The sequence below is a fragment of the Suricata suricatta genome, chromosome 8 (assembly GCF_006229205.1).
Source record: "Suricata suricatta isolate VVHF042 chromosome 8, meerkat_22Aug2017_6uvM2_HiC, whole genome shotgun sequence".
NCBI classification, from domain to species: domain Eukaryota; kingdom Metazoa; phylum Chordata; class Mammalia; order Carnivora; family Herpestidae; genus Suricata; species Suricata suricatta.
Genome location: NC_043707.1, coordinates 134276446 through 134292425, shown reverse-complemented (window position 1 = coordinate 134292425; position 15980 = coordinate 134276446). Strand labels below are relative to the sequence as shown.

The window sequence follows — 15980 nt, the reverse complement described above, 5'->3', positions numbered from 1 at the left end:
GGCTGTCCATCCTAATCTGCCCTGTTTCTAGAACCTTCCACCTTCCCCCCCCCCCCCCCCCCCCCCCCCCCCCCCCCCCCCCCCCCCCCCCCCCCCCCCCCCCCGCCCCCCCTCCCCCGCACATGGCAAGGAGCTCTGGCTGCACAGGGAGCCCCAGGGGAGAGCTGTCAGAGCTTTTGCACAGAACTTTACAACTGGAGGGCCTGGAGCTCAAGAGGTTGAGGCTCGTTGGAAGCCCAGGTCACTAACTTGTTAGGACCAGACAAATCCAGAGCCCCAACTCCCCATCTTGGCCCTCCCACGACCAGCAGATCAAACTGCTACACATCTGTGCTTTACAAGGGGGACTTTCTACATCCCAGGGGGGTGTTCTGGGGCCCAGTGGCCCCAAATACCACAAGGGTTCCCTGATGTAAAAGCTTCAACCCCACACTGGCCCACCCGGCCAAGGACCCCAAGGGGCTCTGAACCAGCACCTCCAGGGTGCAGAGTGTGGAATTGGGGCTCCCAGCTCTCTAAGGGAAGCAAAAGTAGAGTCCGGCTCTCTGTGGCCTTGGCTCACGCACTGGAAAGGGGCAGGACATGTGGGTGGGTGACCAGTGGAGGGAGGGCATGCCTGGGCGCACGGGGGTGGGGTGGGGGTGCAGATGTATCGGAGGGAGGGGACCTTCCTCTTGCAGAGACTGAGATCCCCAGAACTTAGAAGTTGTGTGGTGAAGGGGAGACAGGGATTAGAGGAAGGGCCTGGGAGAGAGGAACCTCCAGGAGAGAGGGTGGGGACTGGCAGCAGGTGGCAGAGAAGTGCTAGGGTTGACGCTCACCACTCCCACCTCACCCCATAGCCAGCCCATCTCCACAATCCCCTTGCTAAGGACGCCAAAGACATGAGGGGACTAATTTAGGAGTATTTTTAAAACTGTGGCCCTGGTGGAGGGGTTTAGCAGTTGTCAGCCATCTGGAGTAAGGAATTACCGTCACCTCCCTGATCCTATAGCCCTAAACCCAAAGCTGGTTAGGGCTCAAGGGGGAGGCAGCAGGTGGGTGGGGTGGGGGCCTGTCTCTGGGAGGTGCCCACAGGCCTGGGATGCACCTCCCCTTGCCCTGGGAGGGGGCCTAGGGCTGGGGAGGGGGCTGGAGAAGCTGGTGTCCTCTGTGCCCACTCAGGCTCCCCCGCCCGCTCACGCACGCTCACTCCCTGGGCCGCGCCGGCTCGCGCAGGGGCCGTCAGGTAAATTAGATCTGAAAGCTGACAATTTCTGACCATATTTCCTTGATTATTTCAAACAAATGCACAGCAGCCGCTGTAAGGAGATTAAAGTGACATAAACGTCCCGAGTGGGAGGGGGGAGGGCAGAGGATTCAGGTCACCCCCATCCGTCCCCCGCCTGACAGACGCTATATCGCTATCCAATCCAATAAAAAATCCCCCCCTTTTGCTTTAATTAATTTTACAGCTAGCTTGCTTAATTACTTTCAATCAAAATCCTCCTGCCATCGCAAAATTAGAGATGGTTGAGCTCCATTAGCCTAAATTCTTCATTTCCATATAGAAAAGAGGCTGTCTGCATAGCCAGCCTGGGCCCCTGGCAGGACAGACGCCCGTCTGCCCGCCCGCTGCCAGCCAGCCCACTCCTGGCCTGCGCTCTGTGGCTGTCTCTGGCCTGTGCATCACCGCCCCCCCCCAACTCTCCTCCACCACTGCCCCTGGGGGTGATAGAGTTGAGGTCCAGCAGGGGTGCACTCCCCCCTGCCCCCAGCTCTTCCCCTGACTCAGGCAGGGCCTGCCAAGCTAGGCTGGACAACCAGGGCCGGCTTGCTCCCGGCTAGAGGAGTGGCAGATCCTGGGACCCTGCTTCCCTGCTAAGGCGCCCCTGCTGCCCCCGTGATGAGCCTAGCCTCCTGGCTATCCAAGCCCAGAGCAGACAGTGCTGGGTCCTCTGACTCGCCCGTCCTCAGGAAACAGAGCCCCTGCCCTGCCAGGGGCTTGTACCTGGGCCCTGGTCAGCATAGATCCCTGGAACTAACGTCACCCAGTGTCCCCTCTCCGCTGTTTCAGGACTGGGGTCCTTGCTCCCTATCTGAGCGACTCCAGGGCCAGCTGTCTCAAGGGTGCTAAGAGGCACTGCAGCAACCCCCATGGACTCTAGACTCTGGTGTTCTCCAGGGGGCCTCACGTGGGCCCCTCCTCACCCTCTCACGTCCCCTCCGTCCCCAGCCTGCAACAGCTGCTCCCTCGCCCCCAGCCCGGGGCGGGTGGGTGGCCGGTCTGGGCCCTGTCCACATCCTGTGCCCGCACTGGTGCTCCCCTCCTCCCTTCCACCTGCCTCCTCCTCACAGCCCCCAACCTCAACTCCGGAAGCTCCACTTCAGGTTTTCCAGGCTACAGCCCCGAGTGTCACCACGGGGTCCAGCCCAACCTGGGCTCCAGCTGATTAAGGATCTGCAACAGGATGTAGGGATTACGGTAAAACCTGGCTCCGGATCTACAGGGGCAGGGGGCCAAGTCCTGACTCTGGGACTCCCCTCCCCTCCCATTTCTGCCTGCTTCCTCCCTCTCAGCTGCCAAAGGCCCAGGACGCCTGAGCCTCTGGGTCCTTCCTGGGGTCTTGGCTGGACTCTGAGAAGCAGAGGACATAGGGTAGCATTATGGGACCCAGGCCAAATCTGGCAAGAAGGGCAGGATTGGGATGGGCTGGGGAAGGGGAGTCATGGCTGAAATCTGCCCTGGACCCTTTAATGGGGACATGAAGCTAAGCTGGTCCTCCTCAGAAAACAGGTCTGAAGACAGGATGTTCTGGGTTGGACTTCTGGGCAGAGGCAGAGGCAGGTGGGGAAGGAAGCACTCTGAAGGCTTGCGGAGGCCTCCTCGGCAGCAGGCCTTAGGGCTGGCCCACTGCTAGGGCTGAAGGACTCCAAGGTGTGAGGCCACTCTGGGTGGGTGGACCTGGGCCTCCAGAGTCCGGCCTCTGGGACACCAGGGGCCCACTGGCCTGTCTACAGGCTTCTTCTCACTGGTCTTGCTCTAAGGGTTAGCTCATGTCTTCTTCTTCTGGGGGCCGGGTGAATTTTTCAAATATATCTCAAGTACCCTTAGGCATACATTTCCCAGGGTCTGGCGGGGCCCCAGGGCCCCAGGGAGGATGGTTTCAGGTGGCAGAGGGCTCAGAGTCTGATGGGGAAGGCACACCAGCACTGGGCCATTCCACACACCACTGGAGGCGCAGGAGGTAGGCCAGCTGTGAGCTCCAGGAGGACTTTCTGGAGCCCAGGCCCCAGCCTGGGAGGCCAGCAGGTGCAGGAGGTAAAGAGGGGCAGTGAGCAGACACACAGACATGCAGCCGTCCCAGCTGGGCCCCCGGGGTTCCAGCTCCGACTGCAGTGCTGTCCTCTGCACACGTCTGCACCTTCCCTCCTGCCCCCTCTGAAGTGAGTCTAGGAGGCAGGAGGGATCCCAGTTCTCACTGGCACCTGCTGACTTCCTGGCCGCTGCCCCTCCCACAGGGACAGGGCTGAGCAGCGTTCCTGCTCTGCCCCCAAGCACCAGGCCTGGCACAGACGGGGTGAATTGGTAGAACGGTGGCTGGAAGAGCGAGTTCTGGGCCAGTTACCCCAGGGCTGGAAGGAGAACAGCCCGGGGGCCGGCACAGCTCCCCCACCCCGGCCCCATGCACCCTTCAGAGGTCTCAGCTGAAATTTTATTCCCTCCTGGAAGCCCTCCGAGATCACCACGCACTGTAGGGCCCCTTCCTCGTCCTCTCCTGACACCCTGCTCCATGTGGTGGCACTTCTGTAGTAACTTGTTTAATTACCCTTCTATGTCCCTAGACTGCAGGACCCGTAGGATAGGACTACTGTTTTAGCAGAGCGCCTGACCCAATAAATATTTACTGAATGAATACAGAAAACTAAGTGCTTCTCGAGTTCATTAGGGGAAGAGCCGGGATCCGGGGGTGTGGCCTGACTCCGGTCCCAAGCCGGCCCTGTGGAGCTCTAGGAACCTTTCCTCCCTTCGGTGCGACTGAGGCCAAAGCTCTTGGGCCTCTGACCCTGTGGGGCCTCAGGCTCACCTCCAAATGCCCTTCGCAGGGCTCTCTCTGCCTGGAGAACAAAAGAGGCCCCAGTTGTTCCAACATTTCCCTGGGAGAGGAACAACTGTTGCCGGCCAGGCCCTTTCAGAAAAAACCCAGCAACTGTTTGTATTGTGGTACATTTCTCTCCCTCCACCTCCTGTCTCTGTCCCAAAAAGGAGAAAAGGAAATTGAAAAAAGATGGGGGGCGGAGGGGAATCCCATCCCAAGCCCTACCACGTCCCTACACCCCCTATCGAGTCTGTCTGAAAACGTTCTTAACATAAAGAGGGCATGGGGGACAGCCACCTGCCGTTGCAAGCAACTGGGACAGCGCAGCAAAGGGTGAGGCTGTGAGATCAGGGCCCAAAAAAAGGAGAAGGGAGTGAAGGCTGAGGCGGGGAGAGATCAAAGTGAAGGGAGAGGCTGTGGGGGGCAGTGGGAGAGCTGGGAGGCCTGGCCACAGGCCTGTAGAGGTGCAGGAACCCGAGGGCCCAGAAGGCTCCTAGGGCCAGGCTGAGCGGGCAGGCAGGAGGTGTCCGTGGGGGCAGCGGCTGCACCGGGGGGTGGGGTGACGAGGGTAGAAGTTGACTGGGGAAGAGGGAGAGAGGTCTATTAAAAACCTCTCAGTGCATAACACAAAATGTCAGGGTTTATAGCTTCATTCTTGGCATTGCCGGGACTGAGAACCCTGCACAGAAATGTCACCGCTTGTCATGTTTAATCACCTGCTGTTTGTTAACACCTTCCCTGCAAGGAGCCTGTCTCAATCTGCCCTGGGGCCCCCGAGGGACTCAGAAACAGAAAACATCCCCGTCTCCTTCTCCGGGCTCTTGGCCCTGCCTCGGGGTCTCCAGGGAGGAGCTCCATTCACCACCGTTGGAAGGCCTCCCAGGAGCACCCAAATGACCCTTCCTACCAGGCAGGCCAGGGAGAGGCCCCCCCCCCCCAGATGGTCCAAGCAAGAGGCCGCATCCTCCTGCCAGGGGCCAGGGTGCTCCCAGGCTGCTTACTTGTCTCCTGCTCCTTCTACCTGGCTTTCTAGGGCTGGCTGGCTGGCTGTCCATTCTAAGCCGCCCTGGCTCCCGCACCCTGGGGCTGAGAGAAGATGAACAGAGGGCGGCCTGCTCAGATCGCTGCGGCCTCGAGTTTACCAATCTGTCTGCTTGAATAGCGACTGCCACATAACATGGGGCATTCACAGCCACTGTCCTTGTAGTTACAAGCCAGGATCACACCATCCACGGTTCTGGCTTGGCTCCCTCTTGGAGCATGCTTTCCAAGTTGTTTAGACTAGGAATTCTCAGCCCTACTGCCCCATAATTCCTTCCTCTGGGGTGGGGGTGGGGGTGCGGTGGGAGGGTGGCAAGAGGCCACTCAAGCATCCCCAGTCTTCCCAAGAACACCTGGCTGCACCCTACCTCTCGAAGCAGCGTGGTCAACGCCAAGAAAGGAGCTGGGTCCTTCCACCTGCCGCACTCGGCACGGGCCCCGGGCTCAATCCCCAAGCGGGCACGGCTGTCTGTAAAGCAGCAAGTTTATCCTGTGTAGTTTCCAAGGAGGCCCCGTTACGTCTCGAAGCAATCAGGGCCAGTGGCGCCCTACACCCCCGAGTCGAGCTGCTGGGGTCTCCCAGAGAACAGGGGCCACGACCCGATCGGCCCCTCCAGCAGAGTCTATGCCTACACAGAAACTCATCGACGGTCACACGTCTGCCAACCTGTCTCCTAGGAGAACACCCATTCATTTCGACTCTCTTCCTGAAGGGCCCTGTGTCCAGTCTGTTCATTTCCATTTCGTCAAAGAGACAAGTCAGAATGTGTTCCAAGCCCCCTTGAATTAGTCCCTGCAAACAGATGGGAAGGCCCCTTCCTCGGGAGATGAGCAAGAATGAATGTCTCTAGGGGACGCTTCCTCCAAAAAACCTCAGAATACAACCGCAACAAGGAGCGCGTCTTATTCTGCAGGGTAGGCCCCGGGACGTGTCCCCGTGCTAGAGGTGGGATACAGGTGGGGCCCAGAGACGTCTGGGGCTGCGGGCCAGGTGGCACAGTAAACATCCAGGACAGGGCTGCCATTGGCATGGTTCTCCAGAGAGTTCCTCTTCCCCATGGGAGGCTGCCCTGCTCCTTGTGTTTGGGAACACCCCCGTTGGCGTCTCTGGGCCTCCCATGTCCCCACCTGTGAAATCTTTCTCCCAGGGAACCAACAGGAGAAATGGGATCCTAAATGTGGCGTTCTCTGAATGTCTCATAAGGAAGTACTCAATAAACTCATGGGTGCTCTTATGATCCTGCTTGTTGAGCCCCATCCTCTCCGGAGGGGGAAGGGCTCAGTGTTGAAGGGGTGGGGCATGGAGGGGGGTACACAGGTTCGAGTCCTTTCCTGTGTCTAGCAGAGGTTTTCGGGCAGGGCCTGGGAAGGAGTGTGTCATGCCCATTGAGGTTCACGCGCACCCAGCAGAACGCAGCGGCCCGCGGAGCTGGGTGCCTGAGGCGGAGCTGGCTGTTAAGTCACCCACCCTGGACAGAGACTGTTCTAGTCCACGAGGTGTCTGGGCTCTCCCAGACCCTGAGGGAGGGGCCATGTCGATCAGTCCATCCACCCGCCTCCAGAACTGAGGGGTTAAGGGACGCGGGTCTTTCTGGTCCTGGGTGGACTGGGGCAGCTGGCCACCATGCTGGTGACGACAGTGTGACTGCTACAAAGTGCTCCTGAAACTGTTCTCTTGGGCATCACGAGACGTGCTCTGTCTCCCGGGTGACCTGACCACACGGGACCTTCTCATGCCTGAGGCGCATCGGATCGAGACTTTCCCACCTGGGGGTTTTGAAAAGTGGGTCCCCGTCTTTGACAGGGACCTTGAGTACACGTGGAACGGGTCCTCTCAACTCAGCAGGCCACAGCAGAGACCCTGAGGAGCCAGGGTGCGGGGCCTGGCCTGAGGCTTAGGGGAGCCCCCCTGCCCTGGGTCTAGATCTGTTTTGCCCAAGCCACCTGGATTTATCAGATGAGCATGGCCTCCTGGCCAGGCCCCCTGGTATAACCCCTCCATTAATTTACTGTTCGATGGGAAATTACTCCTCACCCAGGAATATAAGTTTTCATCTTATTTTAAGTTAGATTCTTAAAGCAATTAACAAGGCATCTGGCGATGACTTCACCACCGCGACCGGGCCCTGGAGCGGAGAAGGGCAGCCCTGAAACTGCACAGACCCTTGGCTCCAGGCCCCCGAGGGGAGTTCAGGGGGAGCCAGGAGCCCCCAGACACCTGTCCTGGGTCCTGGGAGGGAAGTGGGGGGCACGCTGTAATCTTGGATATTTGCCGTTTGTGGAAAAACGCCTTTCCAGCACCACCTGCCCCATGAACCTGCTGGTGACAGTTGCTGAAAAGCCCCAGCAGCTGGTGCCACGGGAGCATTTTCTATTTTTAATTGTTTGATCGGAATATTAACTCATCTAGGTCCGTTCCCAAGACACACTTCCCAGCCAGAGGGCTTCCCCCATTTCCCAGACCTTCCTCTCTTTCTCTCTCTCTCTCTAGTCAGAAATCAACTTTGAAATTTAATAATTGGAGACACAGACCTTGGTGCATTTGCAAAGGATCAGAGCACTGGGGGGCAGGCAGTGGGGAGAAAGTAGGGGCTCCTCACCCAGAGGCACCCCCAAAACGGACTTCTGCTCTTCTCTCTGAGCCACTGCCCCGAGGCTCCCTGGCAGCGGAAACGGGCTCAAGCTTGCTTCGCACGGCCAACTCCTGCCGGAGCCCGCTCTGCCTGGCCCAGGAGCCCTCCGTCTCTCCCTCTCCCCTCTCAGCCAGCCCCACTGACCGTCTGCTCACTTGCCAATCTTCAGGGCCACGCCGAGGGCTGGGGACACTCAGGAGGCCCCTAGGGAAGAAGGCACGTGCCCCTGGGCTCAGGCGGGCTTGGCAAGAGGCTGACTTTCCTTTCAGCTTCCATCTCCGAAAGGAAGGGAGGGCAGCATCTCTATGGAGCCCATGGGAGAACCTGCCAGAAACTCCTCTGTGAGTGCAACACCAAGGGCTCGTGGCCCAGTCCCCCAGCAGGAAAAGGCACACACCCGAGCCCGAGCCAAGTGTCACTAGAGCTTGAGACAGACCACACTGCCGGGAAGAGACGGTCAGTGACAAAGCCAAGCGCTTCGGCCCCCTCAGCCCTTCCTAGGACGGCCCCTAACAACAGCACAGGGGCCACTTGGTCTCCTTTCCCTACACCCCCTTGCCCTTGGCCCCCCTGCCGTGCGCTTCCTTCTCAAGGTCACAGGGCTGTCCACACCAGGAGTATTTACTCACCAGACTGGCCCTGTTAGCAGCACTCACCACAAATATGCCTTCTGATAAAGTTGGCAGAAAAAAAGTTCTAGAGCTCAAAACAATGTCAGAAATCATCCCCCACCCCCCACCGGGTGAGGGTGAGTGAGGTGAGGCCTGTGACCAGACTGCACGACCGGCAGGCAGAGTCCTGGGGGAGTCTTTTGTCAACTCTCACGGCTCTCCTTCCTGTTTTACTTCCCAACATACAGCCTGTTGCCAGGGCACCGAGGGCTGGGGATGGTGCGAAGCTAGACTGGGTCTTGGCCCCCAGAGGGTGCGGCCCAGGAAAAGGGGTGCAGGAGCCAGGAGCCTGCGTGGTGGCCTCTGGAGGACAAGGCCGGTGGCCTCTTACCTCCGCGTCTCCCAGGGCCGTCTCACCTCACTGAGCCCCCTTCCCACCCACCCGCCCTCCCTCGGTGCACATGGGCTTTAATGTTTTTATTACCTGTTTGACTCGCTGCCTTATTGCTTCTCCCCTTAATGGGGCCGTAACCGTGGAAACGAGGAATAAACGGCCACCAGAAAATGAGATGATTAAACAGGTCACCCTGGCAAAACAAACTCTGCCGAGGAACCTCTGGAGGGGAAGGGGAAGCTTCCCCTCCCCCCAGCCCCCGGCCAGAAGGCTTGGACCAGACCGGTGGACGAGCTTCCCCATCCCTGCAAGTGGGGCAGATATGCCAGGGCGCCCCCTGCTGGGTGGTGCGGCATCTGGCCAGTCCCTCCCTGGTTGCAGCCCACCAGCCTTGCTGGGGCCTGGGGCTCTTGGGTCGAGCGGTGGCAGGGAGGCAGGCCCTGGTCTAGAGGGAGGGGACAATCTTAGCCAGGGAGAATGTACTCCTGGGTACTGTACCTCCTATTCTCATCAGCGCGTTCCCTCTTCCCTCCCAGGGGTCCCCTGAGTTCATGGAGAAAGCCCTGGAAGAAAAGGCCAATGCAGGCCAAAGCTTAACTCGAGAAGGTTTCCTTTGGTAACCCCTGGTCTTTGGAGACACAAAATGTGTCCCTACCCCTCCTCCAGCCTGCTCCCCGCAGAAGCCAGGCAGTGCCCTGGCCTCAGGCCAGGAGGTGACACGGATGGCCCTCTTGGCTTTCAGAAGAGTCTCGGCAGCCCAGAGCCTACGGCAGACTGAGGGGCCAGAATAGCCCCGCCCCGGGGGTAGCCTGTGGGAAGCCCTAAGAACCACAGCCAGCTCAGGAGGAGCCCAAGCCCCATGCCAGGGGGCAAGGGTCCCAAGGCTCTTTCCGGCACTGGCTGCAGGGGTCCTGGGACTGGGAACAGGACCTGGAGAGGATGGACATGCTGCATGAGGTCTGCTTGAGGGCACATGGAGATGGGCAGAGGAGGAAGCACAGGAGAGTCCCAGACCACCCTCTTGTCTCCCACAAGGTAGCAGGCTGCGTGTGCCAAGACCCTCCCAGGCCCAAGCCACAGTCAGCAAGTAGCTAAGGCAGGTCCCCCATCTAGCCACACGATGCCCATCTTTATCACGTGCCCCCTTTATGTCACCCCTAATCCCAGCCCCACTCCTTCCTGTAAGCCAGGCTGTAGAAAGCTTTCAAGGAGCTAAAACCCAGGTCCCAAGGGAATCCGCCAATGTCTCCTGCCCGCCTCCTGCTGCCCCCACTAAGCTGGGAGGCACTTGGCGAAGAGGCACATCAATCCATCAATTCTACCAGCCCTAACAGCGGGAAGGTGCAAAACTAGCCCTGTTCCAAGCGCTGGGAGATGTCAACACAGAGCTAACTCCAACGGTTGCCATTAGGAGCCAGAGTAGCAGAAGCAAGCAGGTTCCTGGCCTTGATCTCCTAGGGATCAGGGTACAGAAGCCGGAGGGCCACCTGGCCACACTACTGCTGAGGGTGTGACCAGATCCTCGGATATGCAGGCCTCCAGCCAGCCTCTTAGTTCTTATCTCTTCCCAGGACCGAGTGGGTATGAGGCCTGCAAGGAGGAGGGGGCAAGGCAGGCAGGAGGGCCTGCTTTAGGGAGCTGGGCGCCTGGACAGAAAGGGCAGAAGGTGGCTGCACAATGGCAAGCAGGAGTTCTGTTGGGAGTGGTGGTGAGGAGTACAAGGCAGGAGAGACAAAGGCCACGTGGAAGTCTAAAAGGTGTGGGGGGGTGCAGGGAACATCCGTCCGCATCAGTCCCAATACCTCCCATCCTTTACCAAGTTCCAAGGCTGCCCCTTCCCAGAGTTCCTGCGCTCTCTACCCTGTGCTCCTCTGCCCCATGTGACAGATAAGCACACCTGTCCCCCTCCACCAGGCAGGTCCCGGAAACCAGGGAAGGACCAGGCGGCCTTCGGTTCTGCAGCGACTATGGTGGGCACACCAAACACTGACTCATCGACCTCACCCCCACGTGGGGTCTCTTCCCAGATGGGGGACACTACATCCTGGCGAATGTGGCATGTGAGGATGCCATGGTCAGGCAGCAAGAGGGGTGAATGTGGGGCCACCAAGCTGCCACCTGTCACAATTCGTCCAAGTGAAGAAGACCCTTGTCTGCACCCTGGGACCACCAGCCCTTCTCCTGCTCCCCCTGCTCTACCCCGGCCCGGCAACCACTTGCTTTGGGGACTCACAGGCTGGAATTACTGCAGAGCAACTTCCTTCTCCTCCCTCCCAAAAGATGAAGAGGAGGAGACGGAAAAGGAAAAGGAGGAGAAAGAGGAAGAGATGTGGCAGCAGCCGGGGTGGTGAAGGCTTAAAAACCAGCTCAGAACGGGCAGCGGTAAAGGACAAGCCTTGAGGCCCTAGGGGCGGAGAAGCGACCCGGTCCCTCTAAGAACGGTGGGCCAGCCAGAGGAGGCTGCTGGCGGGGCAGGCGCACCACTAACCTGGCAGGGTCCGGGCAGAGGAGTCGGCGCCCAGCGGCTTCCAGGGCCCCACCCAATCCCCAGCCCAGGGACCTGCGCCGGGGCAGCAGCTTTAATGAGGAGATGCTGCTGCGTGACTCAGCCCTCCAAAGGTGCCTCCATTTATTTTATTTTTCCATCATAAAAACCCAACTGCAACTCAGCCAGCTCCCCTGGCCATGGGGGGTGGGGAAACATCGGGAGCAATGGCGAGGCCACACAGAGCTCTGACTAACTGCCCCAGTGCCCTTCTTGGGTAGAAGAGCCAATGGGTTCTCCTGGCTGGTCCCCCAAAAAGGGCCCGGGGTGGGGCGCCTCCAGGAATCCTTCCAGATTGGCCCTTGCTGCCTCTGAATCCTCTTACAGGAGAACGGCCCTGCCAGGACTTTCATCCTGAGATCAGCTTTGACGTCTTACAGCTCAGACCAGGGCTGGGTCAAGGGCCACTTCACGGTCCAGAGGTGCCTGTCTCAAATGCCTTCCTCCAAAGACTGGGCCCAGGTGATGTGCTTCTCACCTCGTCCACTCAACCCTTCCCCCCAGGACTGAACCTGCCTGGCAAAATCAAGTTGGGAGCTGGAAAGCCGGAGACTTAAAGGTCATCTGATGCTGAAGTCCCAGCAAACGTCACAGCCAGCCTCTGTTTGAATGGTACCAGGAAACTCGCTACTTCCGAGACAGCCCATTCTGTCCTTGGCCCTGACGGCTCCTTCCTGCCAAGATGGCACTGAAGCACCCACCCCCCGCAGCGGACTGGCAAAACCGGTGCCCAACCTGACTGCAGGGACTGGCCCCAGCTTAGACTGGTCGAGTGGGTGTATCTGGCCAAATAAAGGCTTGAGGAAGGAAAATCGAGGGCAACCTGCCTGGGCTTTCTCTGCAGCTGGGCCAGGGCCGGGCTGCTGTGGTGGTGGGTGGGGTGTGTGTGTGCGCGTGCGTGCGTGCATGTGCGTGTGTGTTGCGGGGGTCTGGGGTTCCAGCAGAGCTCATCCCAGGGCAAGAGCAGCAGCTCTGCTCAGCAAGCTTCCTCCCACTGGCTCACCCTGACAACAGGGCTAAAGCCATGGCACCAAATGGGTGGTGCTGGCCCTCTCCAGCCCTCTGTACAGTCTGTGGCATCCCCTTGAACTCGCTCTCTTGCCTATTAGGCCCTCTACCTGGCAGAGCCTAGCCTGGATCCTGATGGACAGCTCTGGCCCTGGACAGCCTCTCCTCTTCTTCTCATGCTCCCCCTGGGGAAAGCGGGGCAGTGACAACCAGACCCCGGAGAATCAAGGGCAAGGTCCTTCTCAAAGCTCTGCTGCTGCTGCCTCACAGCTGTTTTGCCCCTGCCTCCAGACTTGTCAGGGAGCCTAGCAATCAGCCCAGGGGGGCCTAAGCCCGGGCTGGGGAGCTTCCCAACTGCAGGATGGATTTACCTGTGTCTGAAAGCTCCATCCCCTGCCCCTCCCCTGCCCGGCTCCCTCCCCCAGGGAAATCACTCTAAAAGGGCCTAATGGAACTATGTCCTCCTCTCTTCCTCTCTCTTCTCCCTCCCTCCTCTCTTTCCCTTTCCTTTTTTTTTTTTATTAGCATTTGTGGAATTTATTCCCAAACTCTCCTAATCTTCCGTACACAACCATTTGATTTGCATAACCCAACCCCCTCTCATAAAAACTGGCTGCTAGTTTAATTAAAAAATGTAAATTTGCTGTCATCTCGGGGCCTGGTGAATTAGGACGACATCGGCATTTTTTATTGCTAAAGACGTCCAGATTGATCCAGCCCTTGGCTGAACTATGGTGGGGGGATAGGGGTCCACATGTTCCCTGAGGATCTTGAGGTCCTGTTGTCCCCTCCTGAGAAGCTTTGGCTCTCCCACCACTGAATGACTTATGGTCAGAGCGCTTCAGGACTGGACCTGTCCCAGGCTGGAGATGATGCCACCCTACAACCCAATGCTTAGAGGGTCCCTGGAGCCAGCAACTCTTTGGGGCCTGCACCTCCAGCCTTTTACTGTGCCAGACAGGCCCTCGGTGGAAGGTGTCTGTGGTCCCTCCCCCACACCCCCAAGAAGAGAGTCCCGCACAGCACCAGCAATGAGCCCTGGCCAGCGATAAGGCCTCTGGCTATAGCTATGTCCAGGAGGAGAACTTTCCAGATGTCGATGGAAGATGAGCATGGAGTCGGCCCAGAGATGGGCTCAGAGGGGATCTCAGAGTTCCCACCTGCTTCCCTTTTTCTGTGAACAGGGAAAAAGGTGCTTTTCTTCTGAAGTTCTGAAATTCAGTGAAACTTCCAAGTTCGAAGAAAAGGCTGGGGGGGGGGGGGCGGTATCACCAGATGACTCCTCCAGGAAACAGAACTCTGACACCCTGACCTCCCCTCACTGAGTGGCCAGAGGCCAGGCCTGCGTTGTGCTCGAGGAGCCGGCTCCAGCTATAAGGAGAGGCCAGTCCACCTCAGTGGCTCTTCTAGCTTCTAGGAAGTTTCCAGACGCTGTCCCTGGAATGCCCGGGTAAGCAGGTCTCCCCCTAAGGTTCAGGAGAGACACTACAAGAGGCCCTGCCACCCACAAGCCCAGGAGGCTCTCTCTCCAGTAGAGAACACCCTCCAGAAGGACTTTCCAGAGTCCTGCGCCCATAGCACACTGAAAGGGACTGGTAGGGCCCGAGGATGGACGCTAGCTCCGGTTGGCATCCAGGTTAGAAGGAGGAAGATGGGGAGAGTCGGCCTTCCAGCTGAGTAATGCCTGGGTTCACTGTGCCCGCCCACAAGCAGAGGCTCCTCCGCCCCAGGTAGGGGGTGGTGCCAACTGCGGCGGTCTGTAAGGGCTGCCTCTTGGCTGGGTTGGGTGCGGGCCCTCTTTCTGAAGAAAGGAGGTGTGGCCCAGGAGAAGGAGGTGCTCAGACACCTGGTTACAGTGGTGGGGGAGGCCAGGGAGGGGCAGGGTGGCAGAAGTGGCCTCAGACACCTTCACCACTTTGCCCAGCAGGGGGTGTCACACCCTTCCTGGGCACTGGAGGTCCCAAGGACCTCCGAATCTGACTACCAGAGATCACACCTGGCTGGCTGGAGTCACAAACTCTGAGCCACCCTCTCCCCACAAACACGCCCACTTCCCAAAGCTGGTCACCATGTCACTGGCCCTGTCTGCCCCCCTTGCTGCCTCCTGCCCTCTCTGCCTACTCCCCTTTGACCTCAGAAGGTCAAGTGTCAGCTCATGGGTCCCAAGGGGCAATGCCATGAACTTGGGCCCATTATAAATAACAACCCTAAGAGCCACCTATTCTTCTATAAATCAAACACAAGGGTTCAGAGTTCAGCCTCAATGAATTTTCAACCTGTTTACCACGGACTTCTTTAAAAACCATTTAGGAAGAGGACAGTGGCTTTTGTCAGGCTAGGATCTGAGGGTCCTGGTCAAAATAGAGTTTCAACAGAGAGGGCTAGCTGAAAGCCTGAGTAACTTATGGTAAACCTCACTCTGGGCTCAGGTTGGAACCCGAGATGAAAAGAGAAGAGAGATATTGAAAAACTTAGATTAAAACCAAGAAAAAGCTCCAAAACATCAGGATAAACCACCCCAGGCCAGCATCATGCTACTGGAACCCTAGCTTTCACACCATACTAGGCCCTCCAAAATCCAGAATCCAAATTTAGCAGTTTGTCCGGTGTCCCCCTCTTGGGGGGGGAGCGAAAAGGGGGGGATGGGAGAGCGTCCTGGGTCCCTCACTTTGAACTGATAACAGCCGCCGCATCCCACGGATTCTCAGGTGAAAAATACTCATTAGCCATAATAAGCAGCCTGATCATCCGACACAGCCTTGTCCCAAATAAATTAAATTCCTTTACCTTGAGACAGTCGCCCCGAAACCAGACTAACCACCTTTCCCAACAGGACGCTGCTTTCAAAAACTAAACCACCCCCCCAACTAAAAAAATAAAAACACACACCCCATAGCCTGACACAGAGAGATCTTTGCAGGGGAAAAAGAAACACACACACACACACACACACACACACCACGGATCACTCAAAAAACACGGAGAACAAAAACCCCCACAAAAAACCCCTAAATCCTCTCTCTGGGTGCCCCCCAGCTCCCTCTCCCCTTCGTTCTTTCATAATGACAAGTATCAAATTAGTCACAGTCACTAAGCAAGTAGCAAATAATAACAATAATATCATCAGAAGCCTCGCAATCCAGAAACCAGGGCGAGCAGCGCAGCGGGCGCCGGACCCTCTCCAGGCCAGCCCCCACCCCCTGCTCAGCTGCTACCTCATTGGGCTAAAAATAATAACTTCCGTAAAAGAACCGAAAGAAAAGCGAAAGAGCCTCCGCCGGTTCCCACCGCCGGTACCTGTACCGAGATCCATTCTCCTCTCCTTGGTCCCAAACTCTTCGAGGAACGCCAAAAACAGAAGAGAAAAGAAAAAACATCTGTTTAGTCTCTCGCGGTGCCCCCCGCCGGCCCCCTCCCGCCCCCCTCCGCTCGCCGCACCCCCCAGCGAGGGCCGGACCAGTCCCCGGGACCCGGCGAGCACTGACAGGGGGGCCCGGGAGGGAGAGCGAAAGTTTCTCCCTCCCTCCCCGCTCGCTCTCACGCTCCGGCATTGCACACTCGGAGCGGCTCCGCTCTGCTCTCGAGTTTATTAAACTAAAAGAGAAACTATTTATAGACGCGGCCCGGGTCGGGGGGCCCGGGCGGCCCTCGAGGCCGAGGGGCGCTCCC

General features: G+C 58.3%; 1 protein-coding gene across 1 annotated transcript in view; it reads right to left on the bottom strand.

Annotated features, from left to right (window-relative positions):
* Positions 1 to 15980, bottom strand: part of CASZ1 (castor zinc finger 1) — a 103855-nt gene that overhangs the window by 27886 nt on the left and 59989 nt on the right. Inside the window, exon 4 of the mRNA XM_029948556.1 lies at positions 15609 to 15647. Coding sequence (XP_029804416.1) covers positions 15609 to 15624 — 16 coding nt within the window. The 5' untranslated portion in view covers positions 15625 to 15647. The remainder of the gene's footprint in view (positions 1 to 15608; positions 15648 to 15980) is intronic.